General features: G+C 36.5%; 1 protein-coding gene across 1 annotated transcript in view; it reads left to right on the forward strand.

Annotated features, from left to right (window-relative positions):
* Window positions 1–18,232, forward strand: part of CCDC91 (coiled-coil domain containing 91) — a 122,833-nt gene that overhangs the window by 13,450 nt on the left and 91,151 nt on the right. The window contains exons 4-5 of the mRNA XM_009695564.1: window positions 241–429; window positions 2,519–2,623. Of these exons, the coding sequence (XP_009693866.1) occupies window positions 241–429; window positions 2,519–2,623 (294 nt within the window). The remainder of the gene's footprint in view (window positions 1–240; window positions 430–2,518; window positions 2,624–18,232) is intronic.

The following is an 18,232-nucleotide window of genomic DNA, read 5'->3' on the forward strand; positions in this document are numbered from 1 at the left end:
TTTGAAGCCATCTAGAATTACTAGCTACTCTTCCATTGTTGGAGCTTTCTTTTTGGCCAGCACATCCTACATATGAGAGTGTGCGTGGGCAATTTCAGAGAAGTGTGGTTTCAAAAAAGTAACTTTAGTATTTACAGTTCTTAAGTTCTGTAATGTCATCTGGAAATGAAATTTGACTTGACTGGAATGTTAAATTCCCTTTACCATTTCCTTTACCATTTTGTTTCTCCTATGAATTAGATTCAAGCAGATATGCCAGTTGCCTCTTCGAATGTAATTGAAGACAAGACTTCGGTTACATCAACCGTTGCTTTGGTTGATGCCGAGACACAGAGAACAAATGAACCGAAGAGCTACCTTCAACAAGCTGTTGCAAACCTGGAAATCAAGCTTTGCACTGCTGAAGAAGAAAAAATAAAAATTAAAAAGGTTTGAACAGTTTTTTGTAATAAAAATGTTTGGCACATATAAGATTTAAATATAATTGGAGTTGGCAGAGATTTGCAATGCAAATATTTGTAGAAATTAACCAAATTCCAGAGAAATTGGCCAAATTTAGCCAAAATACTTAAATACTTTTTTTTTGTCATGTCTGGTGTGTATTTTAGGCTGAATTTTTCTACAGTTACAGGGGAAAAAAAAAAGTATTTTTTTCCTGGAGCGGGGGGGAGGGGAAAAAAAACTAAAAAAAAAAAAAAAAAAGACGTTTTTTAACATGGAACCATGTGGTTAGAAGGTATAATGTTTCCCCCATGTTTTGGGATTGAGTGTGTGACCACTGAAGTTGAAAGCATCTGTGGCTATATTTATGAACATAACACATAACACGTTGGGTTTTGGTTTTGTTTTTGTCTTTTTCTGGGAGCTCTGGTAACTAAATTCTTCATATTCCTTCTGACCTGAATATGATGGAGTACCAAGCAGGGCTATGCCTGTAGTTATGCGTCTGAGTTAGCGAAAGGTCACTGAGGCATGGGAGAGCAAGTTTAATTTCTGCTATTCTTAATGCTGTTCCTTGATGGCTATCAAGGTGTGCTAGAGAAGGAGGAAATGACTTGTTGGAAATGAAAATGAGGATGAGTAACTAGAGCCAAAGATGAGGAGTTATGGAATGGATTGATTTTGCTAGGAATTAAGTGTATAGAGGAGGGCTGGAAGGGAAGCATGAAAACAGACTGTAAGATGAGATGGGTTGAGAGGTAGGCTCTGGATTGAACTGTGGCCCAATCAGTTTCTATCTCGACAGTTGAATCAAAGACTTTCAATCTCAAGAACTGGTTTTATTATTTTGTCCAAAAGCAGGATTGAACTAAGCAGACCTGCTCTTTCTGTCCTCCTTATGACCCTCTCAGTTGTGCCTTTGTTTGAATAGCTGTACAGTAATCTGGCAGGTCATTTGTTTCTATACTGGCTTCCTGCGTGGCTGCAGAAATAGTTGTCCTTGAGCAACTGAAAGGGTGCCAACAGCTTATGTATAGTAGGAATGAGTTTGGTAGGAGCAACAGCTGCATTAAGAAAAAATAAAAATCTTTAGCTCTTTGTATAGAAAATAATTGTGAAGTTTATTGTCAGTAGTGTCATTCTTCCTCTCTATTGGTTCACATTGGGCAGGATTCTAGGCTGGCTCTCTGCAAGATCACAGAATATTTAAGAATTATTCATTTTTTTGAGATGTAAGTAGAGAGCATTAGGGATGTATGTAATGGGATTTCTGCCTTTTTAGTGAAACTATTTGCTAAAAGTACATTTAATATGCTGCTTTTCAAATGCAGAGAGACAGAACAAGATGTTAAAAATATGGAAATAATTAGAATAGAATAGTTCCAGTTGGAAGGGGCCTACAACAATCATCTGGTGCAACTGCCTGAGCACTTCAGGCCTCACCAGAAGTTAAAGCATGGTATTAAGGACATTGTCCAAAAGCCTCTAAAACACTGACAGGCTTGACGCACCGATCACCTCTCCAGGAAGCCTGTCCCAGTGTCTGACCACACTCTTGGTAAAGAAATGCTTCCTGATGTCCAGTCTAAACCTTCCCTGGTGCAGCTTTGAGCCACTGCCATGTGTCCTAGCACTGGGTACCAGCGAGAAGAGATCAGCATCTCCCTCTCCACATCCCCTCCTCAGGAAGCTGCAGAGAGCAGGGGGGTTGCCACTCAGCCACCTTCTCTCCAAACAAGACAAACCCAGTGACCTTAGCTGCTTCTCACAGGACTTGTCTTCCAGGACATGCTTTTTATTTTAAACACCTTATACTTCTTGAAAATATTATCTCAATAGGACTTGTCTTCCAGGACATGCTTTTGATTTTAAATACCTTATACTTCTTGAAAATATTATCTCAATTTAAAGACTGTAATCAGAGTTTTCTTGCACAACCCTTTATCTCTGTGTATATTATGATAGCAAATGTCGTAGTCTTCAGAAAAGAAATAAGTTGGAATGATTAACTGAATGTGTATTATCACAATTTGCAAACGTTTGTAACTTCACGTATTTTATTTTGTAAACTTTATAGGAATTAGAATATTTGCTGGAAAAACATGGTATCCTAGAAATGGATTTCTTGAAGGAAAAGAAAGGAAAAGTAATTTCACATCAAGATCATTACAAGGTGCTCCAGGTAATTTCTTTCTTGTAGTATCTTACTTTTTTTCAGGAGGGCTTTGTACAGACTATGTTTATGTCCAACAGTACTCTGTTAAGTATCTACAGGCCTGCTCCAAAACCTTTAAACCTTTAAGTTTAAAGAATTTCTGTGGTCTTTAGATTGGAGCCTGACTTTTGACATTAGCAAGAATATAGATTTAATAGTCCACTTGCATAAGTGCATTATTGTAACTCGGATCACTCATCCTTATCATGATCTCTTTCATAGAAGAGATGAAAAGAAAAACACTTTGCACTGTGGATGTGTGTTTAACAGTATGACTTAGCATGTTTTAGAGTAGCTGTGGCCAATTATTTGTAACATATTAGCTGACTTAAATATGGAATATTTTGTGTTGCGCAATAAAAATCAGTGAAGTGTAATTGGATGCTAGACAACAGAATTAAAATTGCTGTCATTGCAAAAATCAACATCATTCACTAAATACATGTGTGAAGTCTCACATAGGAGACAAATTTTTCATTGATGTTTTCAGTCTTCTTCCAGTGTTATAGCAGGACAAACTAAATGTTATAGACTTACAACATTTCAAAAGTTTCTGGTTGGTAATTCAGCTTCACTTATTTTTTTTGCTGCTGTGGATGTTTTTTAAATAGTTACTGCATTGTTTCCCATTTGTACTTATGGGTTGCTGTAATACTTTATATTGAATTCCTGGCTGCTGTACTTCCTAGAACTTACGGTAATATAATCATCTAAATTTTTTTTTTTCTTATGTGTGTAACATCCTACTCAATGAAAGAAATGTTTGCTTAGCTATGTTATAAAAATAAGGTTTGCTTAAAAACTTTCTGATTTATGGAATATCATACTGGCTAAAGTTAATGATCGTCATAAACTCTTGACAATAGAGTTAGTGGATTTTACTTTTTTTATACTTTCATGATGCTCTTCAAGCAGAAGTATTTAAGTAGTGGAAATGTTACTGAGGTTCGCAAGTATCAGTCTGTCTGTATCATACCTCTTTGAGTCAGGTACTATAGTTTTCAAGAATGGCAGTGAAAGTGTCATAACCTTTAACTCACTTTGTAGAAAAACTCATGTACTTCCTCTTGTTGTCTTCTGGATATAGCCAGAACCAAATCAGAGAAGAAAAGTGAGTCATGCTTCTCAGAGCTGACAGTTAAAATTATTTTCATAAAACTTGACTATTGGATGCCTTCTGTTAGTGCAGCTTTTAATGCCAATTCCCTTTGTCTTTCTCCTTTGGCGTCTACACCACTAGGGTCAACACCTGTGGCCACACACTGAGTAAATCTGGCAGCTACATAGTACAGATGTCTGTCTCACTAGCATTTCTTTTTCCAGTAGAAACAGCTGGTTATTAGTGCTTGTTGACTTGAAAAGCTTAGAAGCAGACTATGGTGGTGACTCTGGCATAGCTTTGGGAACTCTCAGGATAAGACTCCCAACTGAACTGGTGCTGGCATCCTAAGCTGTAGGTGTGCGTTGACTTAATTCCTCTTAAATGAAATTTCTGTGTTAATATTTGAGTATAATACGTAAAACAAATGCCTCATGAGATGGTTCTAACTGCTTTTTACTTGAACATGCATTATTTCTCGCACATTTATATTTACTAATTAACTGACTTCCAGCACTTGCGACAGGGAATTCTCAAAAGCTGGTTTGGAGAGGTGGTAAAGCCAGTCAGTTAATCAGATCTTTAACAAGATCATAATTAGATTAGACTCTTCTTTTTTTTGTGAAGTTATTGTACTCAGTTCTGAAAGAAGATTTCATTAATCTTTGCCAATTAAGTCAGTAATTTTTTTTTTCTTCCTTTCCTGTTGATTTCTGACTCAGTCAAGGGTCACAGTTATGTTACCACGGTTTTGTTGTCACAACATTGTTTCAATTAAATATGCTTTCATATGCTTTGATTAAAAAAAAAAAATTTTTTTTTTTTGAAAAACAAGGTAGGAACATAAAGCACATTAAAGATGTTTTTTTCTGAGTTGGGTTAGCATGCTGATGAAATGAATTATGTTCTGGACTAGTCATGAACTTCCTTCACCGTAGGTGTGAAAAAAGCCTTACACTTAATTTGGTAGTACTGAAAATGAAAGAATTGAAGGGGAGTAATAATCACTGTTCCTAATCAAGGGCGCAGAATTCCAAGTCTTTAATGTAGTGTTAGCATTTAACCAATGGATGACAATGGAGTGTTGCCATATTTATGCATGTGTAAAAGAGGAAAGTAAAAAGCTCTGCGTTTCATCTAAATAAAATTAGCTTTAAAAATCAAGATTGAACAGCGTGTGTAGCATTTTCACATTCTTAATGTTGTTTCCACATGTTACTATGACAACCAGAGACAGTAAAGGGGCAGCAGTGGGTTCATAAATAGAGTAAACAAATTGCTATTAACTAGTGTTTGGGTATTTAATGCAATGGTCTCTTTGAGATCTTGAATTCATACAAGTTGATAAAATTAGAGTTATGATTCCCACATTCCTACTTCAGTGTGTGTACTATTTAAAAGGCAGAATAACATACTGTAATTCTAACTTCTTTGCATACAAAATGTAGCTGATTTAAAACTGCTGTGGGAAGTGTAATTTTAGTTTTCTTGACTTGTATGCAGTGTTGCAGCCATAAAGTTGCATAAATGCAATGTTAGCCTTATAATTCCTTGCTTATTTAGACAGGAAGGAAACAGGTGCAAGTGTATGATCTGATTTTTATTTTTTTTTGTTGGTATGTCAGTCCTGTTTTTCCATTTTTTTTGGTCACAGATCTATCACGTATATATTGATTTCACCTTTTAGTACCTTGACTCTTCTCTAAATGTGAGGTGCTGCATATTTTCAAGACATTTAGTGCTAGTAGGTAATATATGTTTTCAACTATAATGTAGAATTTGTGGTTGTTTTAGTCCTATAAATCTAAAATTTTTCTGCTGTCTCATTGCAATATGTTGTAGAAATGAATAAATGCTACATTTTAAAACTACAAAACTCCGATTTGTAGTATAGTGAAAAAACGTCAATAGCGAAATGAATACTCCTGTTTAGTAGGTGATATTTTCTTATTTGCTATTCAGAGAGGGAACATTTAATTTGAGAAGGGAAAATAGTGTCTGGGTTCTAGCATTCTGAGTAGGAACTTAATTCTTTGGACAGATTGTTTAGCTGATAAGACTTCTGGTGTTTGGTCTATCTACAGACAACTGGTTTTGATGATTCACTAAGAACTGGATCATACTTTTCCTCTGCTATTTCTTTGATTTACCACACAGTCACATTTGAAGTAATACTGCATTGCTGCTGGAAAATTCTAGTTGCGGTTATATACACATTTCCCATCATCAACCCTTTCTGGAAGTTAAGCAGGCTGTTTTTTTTAAAGAATATAGTTCATGTGGTGTGATCCTTCTTTTTGAAATAGACTCTTCTTTCTTTTGGCAACTGACATCTATTCTTTTAACTTAACATATCTATAGTTCTTATGAAAGCACCAAAAATGTTTTCTCTTGGAATCCTTTGTTTCTATTCCACCTTATTTTAGGGAATGTCTTTTAAATTTTTATGAAAAAAGTGACTTCAATGTGCTTATTTTATTGAGCAACATTCCTGTTTTTGTAGAAAGTGACGATTAAAAATGAATTAACTTAGTACTATAATTTCATTTTGAATGATATTTTTGTGTGTAAAAAAAGACCTTAGAGCAGCCTTCCAGTACCTAAAGGGGCCGACAAGAAAGCTGGGGAGGGACTTTTTACAAGGGCAGGGAGTGACAGGACAAGGGGCAATGGCTTTAAACTGGAAGAAGGAAGATTTAGATGAGATATTTGGCAGAAATTCTTCCCTGTGAGGGTGGTGAGGCAGTGGCAGAGGTTGCCCAGAGAAGCTGTGGATGCCCCATCCCTGGGAGTGTTCAAGGCCAGGTTGGGTGGGGCTTGGAGCAACCTGGTCTGGTGGAAGGTCCCTTCCAACCAAACCATTCTATGATTCATTTTTTAGTTCTGTGACTGTTGATGTTTGGGGAATTTTTCATTTGAATACCTGTGCAAATGCCACATTTAAGTTATAAAGCTTCAAAATATGAGGAAAAGACTTTAACTGCAGTTAAGTAAAGATAGGAAAAGGTAAACTTGAGATTTTGAGCTAGTTTCTTCCTTCCTAATGCTGAGGCTTGAGTTTATTTTTATTCTGATTAATATTGCTTGTTAATTTGGACTTTTTTTATATGTTACACCGATGTATCTCAGACATTCATATAAAACACAATGCATTCTTAGTAGCGTCTATCCCCTTGTTTTTGGAGATGATGCTTCAGAACTTTGAAATACTTTGTAAGGTATATAAGAATTAAAACTTTATGTTAATGCTAAATTTATCATACAATTTTAAATTTAGTGCTGAACATAATATGCATCTCTAAAATTGCGTCTAATACATGTAAAAATTTGCTTGTATTCATAAGGAATGTTAAATAATGCACTCAATCTGATGTTGCCTAGTGCTTCTTCTAAGGGACCTTGTCCTATAACGGTGATGCCATGTGGTGCTGATCTGGACACAGAATGGCATAGGGCACAAATGACTGAATTTAGGGGTAACCCTTCTGGTTTGCACTGCCTAAGGCACATCTGCCTTCCCAAATCCCTGCATCATTGGATTTTTGTCCCCTCCTCCTTCTCTGTTCTTATTCCTGGTTTTATTTCCCCACTTGTTCCTGACCTTGCTTACCTAACGGATTAACTCAGCCCTTGTGTGCCTTTTGTCTGCCTTGTCCTGTTCCTGTCTTAGCCAGTGTTGACAACTGGGGAGTATAATTTTGCCTCTAAGATGGGTACTTCCCAGGATTTGAGAGAAGAACAAACCGGAATCCCTAACTTCCCCAGCCTGTGTGTGTTGTTTGTACAGGAACGCTGTCTGTTTCTAGCCAGAGCTACACCTACGATATGTGATCCATCAGCTGTTTGTATTGTGAGGAGTCTCAGTGGCTGAAGCCTGAGGACACATGAGAGAAATCTGAAATGCACATCTTCCTTGATTAATAGGCTTGTTCATGTTGATAATAGGAAGGTGTCAAAGTTTGCTTATTTGGAATGAATGCAGATGATCCCAGAGAGAGTTTCCTGTTCTGGAAGACCCCCCTGTATTATGCTTTTAATGTACGTAAGCAATCTTGGCCTTGTATGAACATTCATTTTCTCACGTAATTTCAAGAAGCAATCTTGCAGTTGGATGTTGAGTGAAACAAGCTTTTGGAAGTACTTGCAATTGAATTGAGAGGGTGAAATGTCTTTCCTAATGCTAGTTGGCCATATGATAAATAAATTTTGTATCCTGTACTGGAAGATATAACTTTCTGTGGAGGAAGTATGCCCTGTGTGTTAATACTCTAATAGATACAGTGTACCCCCATGCAAACAGATCTGTCTTTATCCTGTTTTGATGAAGAGACCAATTGTTTTATTTGGGGCTAGCTCTTGGGGAAAAGAATAATGATAGTGATGGAGGATAATATCCAAGACTTTGTCTGTTGCCATTATACTGAACCTAAAATTAAGTACACTATGTGTAATCATACTCTCTCTTCAAACTGCAGTTCACCTTTGAAATTAATTTTGTATCATTTTGAGTGCAAAAGTTGTCTCCATTTCAGAGAAACTGATGAAGCATGGACTGACAGATTTACTTCTCTTTGCAAGCGAAGTATACCTTGATGTGTTTATTACAACAAATCTGTGGACTTGGTAATTGAAAGGAAGAAATTATTTATGCTTTTCTAAGATATTCCCCCCCCCTCCATCTCTATATGAATTTAAGAGAAAAGTTATTGTTTTCCTTTACTGAAGCATGATAGTGTATAAGAATGCTTATAGCAAAAAAAGCATAGCTGTAGCCTGTTTTGTGCTACAGTTTCAATTGGATTTTAAATAATTTCACCTTAACTTCAGTTCAGATTGGGGAAGGAGAGTTGAAAGTATGGACTCAACCATAGGCCGTGAAACAGATTTTGCCCCACTCAGCAGCAGGTTCACAGTTTCCCCAGTTTTGCTTCAGCTGTTAACAAGCTTGTTGAAGTCCTTTCTTCTAGCCCTTCATGTTCCTAGCCAGATTCAAAACCAGGTGGGCTTTGGTTTTCCGAACCCCATCCTTACACACTTGCAAAGCAGCTCTGTGTTCCTCCTACATCACCTGCTCCTGCTTCCACCTCCTGTACACTTACTTTTTGTGCTAGAGCTTAGTGAGGAGCTTCGTGTTCATCCATGCAGGCCTCCTGCTGCCTTTGCTTGATTTCCTGCTTGTCATAATAGACTGGTTTTGAGCTTGGAGGAGATAATTCTTGAATAGCAACCAGCTCTCTTGGAGCCCTCTTTCTAGGGTTGTATCCCATGGGATTCTTCCAAGCAGACCCAAAAGAGACCAAAGTCGTCTCTCCCGAAGTCCAGTGTTGTGATTCTACTTTTTGCCCTGCTTCTTCCCCTCCCCTGTACTCCACCATCTCATGGTCACTGCAACCACGGCAGGCTACTGCTGATCTTCACATCCCCAGCCGATCCTTCCATGTTTTTCAGTATCAAGTCCAACAGAGTGCCTCAGAGATTGCTCCTTAGTCACCTGTGCTGGGAAGTTATTATCAAAGTGCCCCAGGAACCTCCTGGATTGCTGTATTGTCCCTCCAGCAAATACTAGAGTGGGTAACATCCCTCATGAGGACCAGGGCCTGTGAATGGGAGGCTTCTTCCCGTTGTCTGAAGAAGGCACCATCTACATCATCTTCTTCGAGACGGTCTGGTCTATAGCTGGTCTGCCTGCTAATCCTGACCCGTAAGTTCTTTGCTGATCACTTACCCCAAAACTGAGCTCCATGCATTACAACTCCTCTCTCAGAAAAGGCAACACCCTGTCATCACCTTCCTGGTCTTTCCTTCCAGAAAAGAGCATTTATGATTCTATGAAAGGTGTTCTGCAGGAGATTGGAAACAGGTCTTGGAGGTAGGTGCTTTTTGTGGCTGGAGTACTAGAAAATGTATGTTTTCTTACAAAACTAATGTATGACTTACATCCTGTTAAATACCATCTTCTAAGAAAATATTTAGGTTGGTTTTAGGTGCAGACATAGAGGAGACAGAATGCTAATAACGAAAAATAGGTGTGAAAAAAAGTTATCTACTGTACCTGCAACTAAATTTATAAATGAGATTCCAGGAAATTTCACAGGTCACAGCAGAGTTTAAAATTATGGAACACTGAAAATAGGGGATTTCAGAAAAGGCACTTTCACAGATAGCAATGCATCTTTTTGCTGAACTGTTAAACACATTTATGGATATGGCAACAATCCCTTGCCCACCTCTTTTTCAAGTGTGTGCCAGATACCTCACGTTTATTTCTTCACCTTTTAAATTTTTTTTTTAATGTTACTCTATGTACTCTTCTTTCAGACACTCATTTTTATTCAAAGTCTCTATTTCATTAATAATTTCAGAGCTGTTTATCTTTTGGCCTGTTTTTTTTTCCCCAGTTTTGATGTCATGTTTCCTCTAAATTATTTTTCCACAGTATGAGGAAAAATAACTTTTTATTTCCGTTAGGAAAAGATTCTACTCCTTTGCCTTTATGTTTTCCTCTTAAATTCTTTTTTTTATGAATTATTTTATTGTCTTGTTTCAGAAAGATTAATTAGAAGAGTGGATATAAGACTAAGCATGCTAGTTTTGTTTTAAAAATGTACTGTGTTCAAGTATACCTTTATTTCGTTATTGTGCTGTTACTTAACAGCTTTGAATGCCTAACTTGCCTTGTAGTTCAGATACAAGTATAGTGTTCAGATGCAGTCATATAGCCTGCCTAGCATTGATTTTTTTACAGTTATGTGCCTCCTTTGGCTCTCTGATTTTAAAGTTATACAAGAAATTGTGCTTAAACAACTTTCATTTTTCTAGTGTGTAAGTATGTGGTAGTAAAAATACTTTTTTGGAACCAAGATTCCTGACCTGACTGACCTGACCTGTTTTATGCCAGTGTATCCTAGATTTATTTGAATGCATTGACTAATTTACGTTCAGTGTATTACAGGTCCATCACAGCTACTGCCCATCTCCATTTGTGCATTCATAGTAGGTATGTTCAGGATGATTAATCTTTTTCTTTTTTCTGTTTAATATGGAAATTCCAATTGAGATAGTGTTAAATATATTTGGACATTTCTCAACTGGTAAATTGGAGTTCTTTACCATCAAGCTTGTCTCATCAAGATTTTCACTGGATCTAGCTTTTGTGGAAATAGTATCTTGTTCGATTTATTAGGAGGATAATAGAAATGTGCAAAATGTATTCAAAATTAAGAAACCTATGGAGAATAGAACTTGGATAATTATACTCTTAAGGCAATGATTCTAGGTCAATTATCTGTTACTTGGCATGCACTTTCTTACAAAGTGTGGGGAACGGTGCCAAAGCAACTCCACGTCTCTGAATCCACTTGAGTCCTGTTTGTGTTCAGTGCAAGACATCTGAGACAGTGTAATTATTGTGAGTACTTGACCGTCGCTTGCTGTTGAAATACTAAATCTTAGCCAATATTAGTCAAAATTAATCAATACTTTTAACAGCATTTTTGTATTTCATGTTGATATACTTGGGAGCAATAAACGCATAGCAAATATTAGGATGATATTTTGGGAACAATTTTGAAGAATTGTCCCTTCGTTGCCCTTTAACTGCTAAATCATCTTATTTGGTTCATAGTTCGTTAATAAACTACGATTGACTGCAGAATACTGCTTACTACATTGGTGAAAATTTTATTGCCTAATTAACCTATTCCTTAAACACCTTTAAATTTACTTCTTCAATCTGTGTTAAATTAAGCAGTTACAGTGGTAAAGTGTTAGTTATTGCAGTGATCACAATAGAATATAAATATAGCAGCTTTATATCGTCAAAGTTTTAAAACTACCATCTGATTATGAGAAACTTTAAAGGTTAAAATAATGTTTGGGAGATGGAGGAGATAAGGGAAGGTGAAAGTCGACTCTAATTATATACCAACATAACTAGAATGCTGTTCCATTTTTTTTTTCTTCTAATAAAAATACATGTTTATAAGGTCAAAGCAGTTTTCTAGTGTATATTCTCACACTGATTATTTTTGATTCTGCTTATAGATAACCATAGTGACACTAATTACTTTTAGTTACTTCGCTGTTACTGTTCTTAAAAAAAAAAAAAAAGAAAAAAAAAAGAAAAAAAGTTTTGCTGCTGAGACTTACAGATTTTTTTTTCTCGTTAAAGGCTTAAAAGATCCAGAACAGCATGTGACATTTAAAGTAATCATGTACTTAAACTACTGAGAACTCTTTTTTACTTTTCTTGGCTAAACTTTTATCATGTAAAGAAAACTGATACTAACAAAAACTAGAACATCTGTTCTTAAACCTGAAGGCTGTTGAGATAAAACAGACTTTCCTAGTCCTATGCAATTCCTTAAAAATAAACCTATTACTTAAATGTATTGCCAGAGGGACAACATTTTGGTTTTGGATATGTGTTACAAATTTAAGCATCCTCAAGCAAATAATCATTTAGGATGATCAACATTAATTTCCAGAAATAAATACCATAGTGAAATTTAACTTAAAATATGAAAATGCAAGTCTGATTAATACTTAAAAGGTAATCCAAGATACTGTGATAAAGGACTGAGAACAATTTTGAATTTCTTCATGTATTATAGTAGTTCTGCACTTAATGTAGTTCTTTGTTCTCCGTACACAAAAATCCAAGTTCCTGTGCTAGGTTTTCAAAGGGCTGAGGGTATAGTCTGAGTTTTGAGATACGTATATAGAAAGAAGTGAGTGTGTCATTGAAAAGCAAATTTCCAGTCATCTGCTAGGTAGAGAGTTTGAAATAAGGCTAGGTAACTTCAGGGAAGCCATGAAGGGAAAACATAGTTTGAGCTCATAAGCAAGAAATAATGAAAGATATTCTGGACCTCCCTTGTATTCAAACTGTGTAACAGGAAAAGTAATTTTTATGATTGAAGAGCCTTCTTATTAGTGACAAAGAAGAAAAGGACCTTTCTTGTGAGCTAACCCATAATTTCAGGCAGGGTTTCAGTTTGATGCCTGCTTTTGTGGCACTGTTTTGTGAAATATTTTGTTTTAAAAAAAACCCAACAACCAACCAAAAAGCAAAAAACAAAACCACACCCTGAAACAAACCAAAACCCAGAAACAACTTTGCACTATTTAATAACTACTATTTAAAATGACTAAGAAGATATTCTTATTATTACAGTTCTATGATACTGTAAAGACACCTGATACTGGTTTTCGTTAAGGAATATTTAATCTCATGCTTTTCATTTTTATGTAGCAGTTGCAATTTTCATTGATGTTTTTAATGGTGAGTTGTGCTAAACACTTGGGCTTGAACACACGAAAATCTGTACTATATTATGATGAAATTAGCTACTTCTAGGGAGATTTTGCTCTCCTTCCTTCCTTCTTGAGTCCTCCAGTGTTTATTTGGTGTTTTTCAAGTGATAATATTATTATCACTTCCCTTGGATCTGTTTCATTTGGGAACCTGCCCCTTGTAAATAGAGACAAATGTAATTTTGGTCACTAGAGGAGAACAATTCCTGAGTTGCATATGGAGTGTGATCATAAATGTAATTTTGCTCACTAGAGGAGAACAATTCCTGGCTTTCATAAGGAGCGTGATCATATCTCTGCCACCTGGGAATTCCGTTACCTGCGCAGAATCCCCCGATGACCAGCCAGAAAGCAGCTGCATTCAGCTGGGGTGGTGAGAAGTTGCTTCAGTGAATGGGATTTGCACCCATTACTTATTAAATTAAAGATTCATTTTAGCCATGTATCACTTGAACACATTCAATGTTATTGTTTTAAGCTAAATTAAGCAGGACTTAGATAACCTATACTGTTGTTATTCACTAAAAATCTGGTGACAGTGTTAACTGAGGAAAATTATTCAGGGCTTTATGGTATTCGGGCAAAAATGCAGTGGACGTGTCACATGCAGGGAGAAAGAGGATATTGTAGTTATCTTGTAACAAAGACTACTATATTTCATATTTTGCATAACATTTTCATGAGAGAGTTCTCACATGGATGAGGGTCTAGTGGCATTTGCACCCCTTCTTACATCAAGGTTGTCTGTCTTTACTTGTACATTCTTTTGAGAAATGAATATTTATTAAATAAAAATAGTAGCTCTTTGAGACATGTTGCAGTTGCTATGACAGTATTTCATAAACTTTCAACACATTCCTATTTTGTCACCACCAGTTAAATTATCTTATCATATACCAATCAGTGCCATAGCCGATGAGTCTTGCATTGCACAATAGAAACCCAATAATGTTTTTTTAAGGAAGAAACCATTTTTAATTCATTTTTTGATATTTTGTATTTTTAATCTCTGCTGCACTTCCAGGTTTTTAAATGGGGCCTCCACTCTTTCAAATACCTCTACATATGCATAATAAATCTGCATGCGTCCAATTGAGGAAGGCTATATTCCAGCAGTATTTGCTTTCACTTTTCGAAAAGACTTTTAGCGAAGAGCCTTACTGTAAGCAATGTTTGTGCCCCTCTGAAGAGGGAAGCTGCTCGGAACACGAACGTGTCTTAATCATGATTTTTCTCCTCTGGATTAGCCAATTTGTGGGAGGTCTGACGTATTGTAAAATACCAAGAAGTTTCAAACAAAGTTGAAATACAGCTAAAGCTTTCCATCAAATTCAGTCCTAATGCTACAGCCTTTTAAAATCTATTTACATTCTAATTTGTCTTATACAACAAAGAAAGCATGAGCTTATTTCTGCATCCCTGCCAGCTGGCTTGTAGAAAGGAACTGAGGGACTCTGGAAGGGGGTGGCATATGTATGGTCTGGGTTTGTAGAGTTAGAGGAAGTGATGTTTGTGTCCAAATTAGAATCCCTTCGCTTCTCCTTCGCACTTTTTTGGAACAGGAAGGTTCTTGCTGTTATTATTTTCTCCTAGTCTTGATTTAATTGGTAAAAAGTGTGATCTCTCTTCTTTCTCTTTTTGGGGTGGGTGGGTTGGTTGGTTGGTTGGGGTTTTTTTGGGGGGGAGGGTTTTTTTGGCTTTTTTTTTGGTGTGGTTTTTTTTTTTGTTTCTTTTTTAACTGCAGCATATTGAATAGATTAAAGGAGGGAGCTGTGGAGAGAGTTACTGTTGTCCAAAGAAAAAATTTCAAAGATGAGAACATGATTTTACCATTGTTGGAGAAGAGGAGAGAGAGGGGGAAGAGTGTATTCTAGAAACAATATAATGGCTAAGTGAAAAGAATCTAGAAAGTGAATGAGTGTTAGATACAGTAATGGAAAAGTCAGTCACTACCTCAAAGGTATGCATGTGTAAGTCTTGGCTGGGACTTCAGTTCTCAAACTGAGACAACTGGAAAAGGAAAGACTCTAAGAAGACAAAAATTAAATTTTATCGATGTTAATTCTGTTCATGTCACTTTATCTCTATTCCTTGTTTGCGCAGGAGTGAAGTTACTAGGTGGGCCTTTTTTTTTTTTATCCCCCCAGTTCTTTCCTTGTTGAAGACTTTCTATAATGGGAATGTTCTTTGCATATCCATGTACAAAATATTTTTTTTCTAACATTGTCCCCAACTTCATCTTTCATCCTTCAATTAATACTCTGCTCTTTTGCTTTCAAAAAGACTGACTCATGTTACAAAAGAAATGGTGGTGTTTCTCAAAGAATCTTTCTCACAATTTCTTTTTTAAAATGTTGATATCATCAAGATCAAGAAGTAAATGGAGTGTATAAAATAAATAAAACAGCCACATTGCTGTCAAGAATCTGGAGTTTTATTCCTCTTAGAGTTTTTGGAAAGCACAAGTGTATCTCCAATTTTGTTTTCACTATAGATTTAGAATTTTGAATTTTAATTTGTATGAATCCATTTGCCTTTTGTGGTTAATTTCTACAATAATAACATTTTTAAAAAATGGATTAGATGACATAGCTTAATGATCTCTAATTTTAAAAATCTAGCAGGTCTGTTTTTCAATTTGCAATTAAATTAAAAAACAAAACCAAAAACTGATTAAAACCCAATGTTATAATAGCTTTTAGTTACCTACAAGTAACTTAAAGCAGTATCAATCATTACTGACTTTTTCAGAATGTAACATCTGATGTATTCTGGCTTAAATAAAAAAGATTGTTGATTTTTGATGATTTAAGAGACTTCTTTGCTTAAATGAAGAGTACAGATTAAATATATTATCCTTTTAACAGATTGATTTGATTTTCCACCTACCCCACCTTTCTCCACTGAGTAAGTAGTTTTGCTTTTAGTTCAATGACATCAGTGTTTCACACTAAGTAAAACAGAAAGAAATAAATGCGTACTACAGTTTTCACATGGGAATGCTCTTTAGATTTAGGTCTGTATCTAGGCTCTAGGCTCCAAAGTATGAGGGGGGTTTTGTGGTTGGTTTTTTTTGTTTGTTTGTTACAAATACTGTACAACTGGAACTTCATTTATGGCAGGCAGCTAGAATTTGTCACCATCTTTGCTAGTGAAGCTGAAGTTCTTAAACACAGACTTGGGAACTAAATACTGTTATCTCCTTTTGTCCATCTTGTGTTACTCGTAAAGGAAGGAAAGCAAGACTATCTTTCTTCTCTCACTTATCAGTTTAATATCTATTTATTTTTAAGAAGTATGAGTTTAGTCATCTCAGAGGTGGGAGGTGGTAAAAGAAATAACTAAAACCAGACTCCCGTTCATCAAGCAACACAAAAATTGAATCGGTTTTCAGGGGTGCGTGTCAAATGTGCATATTGTATATTATCGTATCTTATCATACGTGCAATCTGGGAAGCAAGCCGGAGGAGCTAGAGCTCCGTGTGCAGAGACTGAACTATGACATTGTTGAAATAACTGCTATGTGTTGGGGTACTTTGTGTGGCTGAATCTCTAGTATGGGTGATGGATATAGTAGTATGGAACTAGATGATCTTTAAGGTTCCTCCTAACCAAACCATTCTATGATTCTATGATACCAGGTCATTAGAAAGGCAGGGAAGAAGAAAAGATGAGGTTGTAATTTATAAAAAACAAGCAGCTTCAGACCACAGAGTTCAGGAGAGCAGAATGGTTTAGTTAGGTGATGAGAGAGCTGACTGTCACCATGAGACACCTCTGTATCAACTCAGAGACAGAAGAAACTCTCTGATTATTGGAAAAAGACAAGAAGGATGATATATGGATCCAGGCTTGCCAGCCTTTTGCTCCTTGGGAAAATCATGGCTCAAGTTTTCTTGGTAGCTGTTTCTAAGCACATGAAGAAGGTGATTTGGAATAGCCCACATGGATTTACCAAAAGATAAATGATGCCTGACTAACCTGGTTGCCTTCTGTGTTGAAACACCTAGACTGTGGATGAGAGGAATGCAGTGGACATTGTATATCTTGACCTCAACCGGGAGAAGACAAGGCTTAGGGAGAACCTAATAGCAGATGTCCAATACCTACAAGGTTGTCAGAAAAATGGAGCCAGGCAGGCTCTGCAGAGATCCATAGCAGGAGGGTGAGTGGAAATGGTGATAAATGGAAACATAGGAAGTTGCAACTGGGTATAAGGAAAAAATATTTAGCCAGCGAGGTTGTGAAATCTCCATCCTTGGAGGTTTTCAAGGTCTGACTGGACAAGAATCTGAACAATCTGGTCTGAATTCAGTGTTGATCTTGCTTTCAGCAAGAGGTTCAACTAGATGACCTCCAGAGGTCCCTTCCAACCTGAATGATTGTGTGATTTTGTGATTTAATACTTTGGTCATAAACTGAGAAAAATAAATAGCCGACTCCCAGTCACTAAAGTCATAGCTCAAATCCAGGGGATACTCCCCAGGCTGAATTATTCGGAATATTTTCCTCCAATCTGGCCTACCTCATTGCCAGCAAAAGGACATTAGCAATTAAGGGCGGGGTCAGGAATGAAACCACAAATGTGATTAATGCAGTATTTGAAATGTTAAACTAATCAGAATATCAGTTACTGTAAACTTAAATCACTGTTGTATGGGATATAACATTTTTGGTGTTTTTAAATGTATCTGCCTTATTAGAATAGAAGCTCATACTATGCGATGTATCTATGTTCTGTGTGAGGTTTTACAGTAAGCAAAATACAGTCATTCAGAATGTGGAACTGCATGACTAGTTCCCCAAGATACACAACAAGAAGTGAGGAGGACTTCTTCATAAAATCTGTGTATCTGTGATTTAGGTACCTTTTTCTAGACTGTGGGAAATGCTTCCTTCTAGTTGGAATTTTTCTGAGGTTGGGCAACAAACCTTTTTCTGCCGAAACCATAGTAGTACTATTGTATCTTAAAATAAGGGAGAAGTAGTTCTCCTGCTTTCTTGATTTACTACTTTGTTGTCTCTGGCAAAAGTGTAACTTGTGTCTCTTTGGATTGTTGGTTTGGTGGTTGGGTTTTTTGTTGTTGTTGTTTGGTTTTGGTCCCGTCCATCTGTGTGTGTTGTCGTCGTTCCCCCCCCCCCCGCCCCGCGCTCCGAGAGCT

This window comes from Cariama cristata, unplaced genomic scaffold (assembly GCF_000690535.1).
Source record: "Cariama cristata isolate BGI_N322 unplaced genomic scaffold, ASM69053v1 scaffold4532, whole genome shotgun sequence".
In the NCBI taxonomy this organism is placed as follows: Eukaryota; Metazoa; Chordata; class Aves; order Cariamiformes; family Cariamidae; genus Cariama; species Cariama cristata.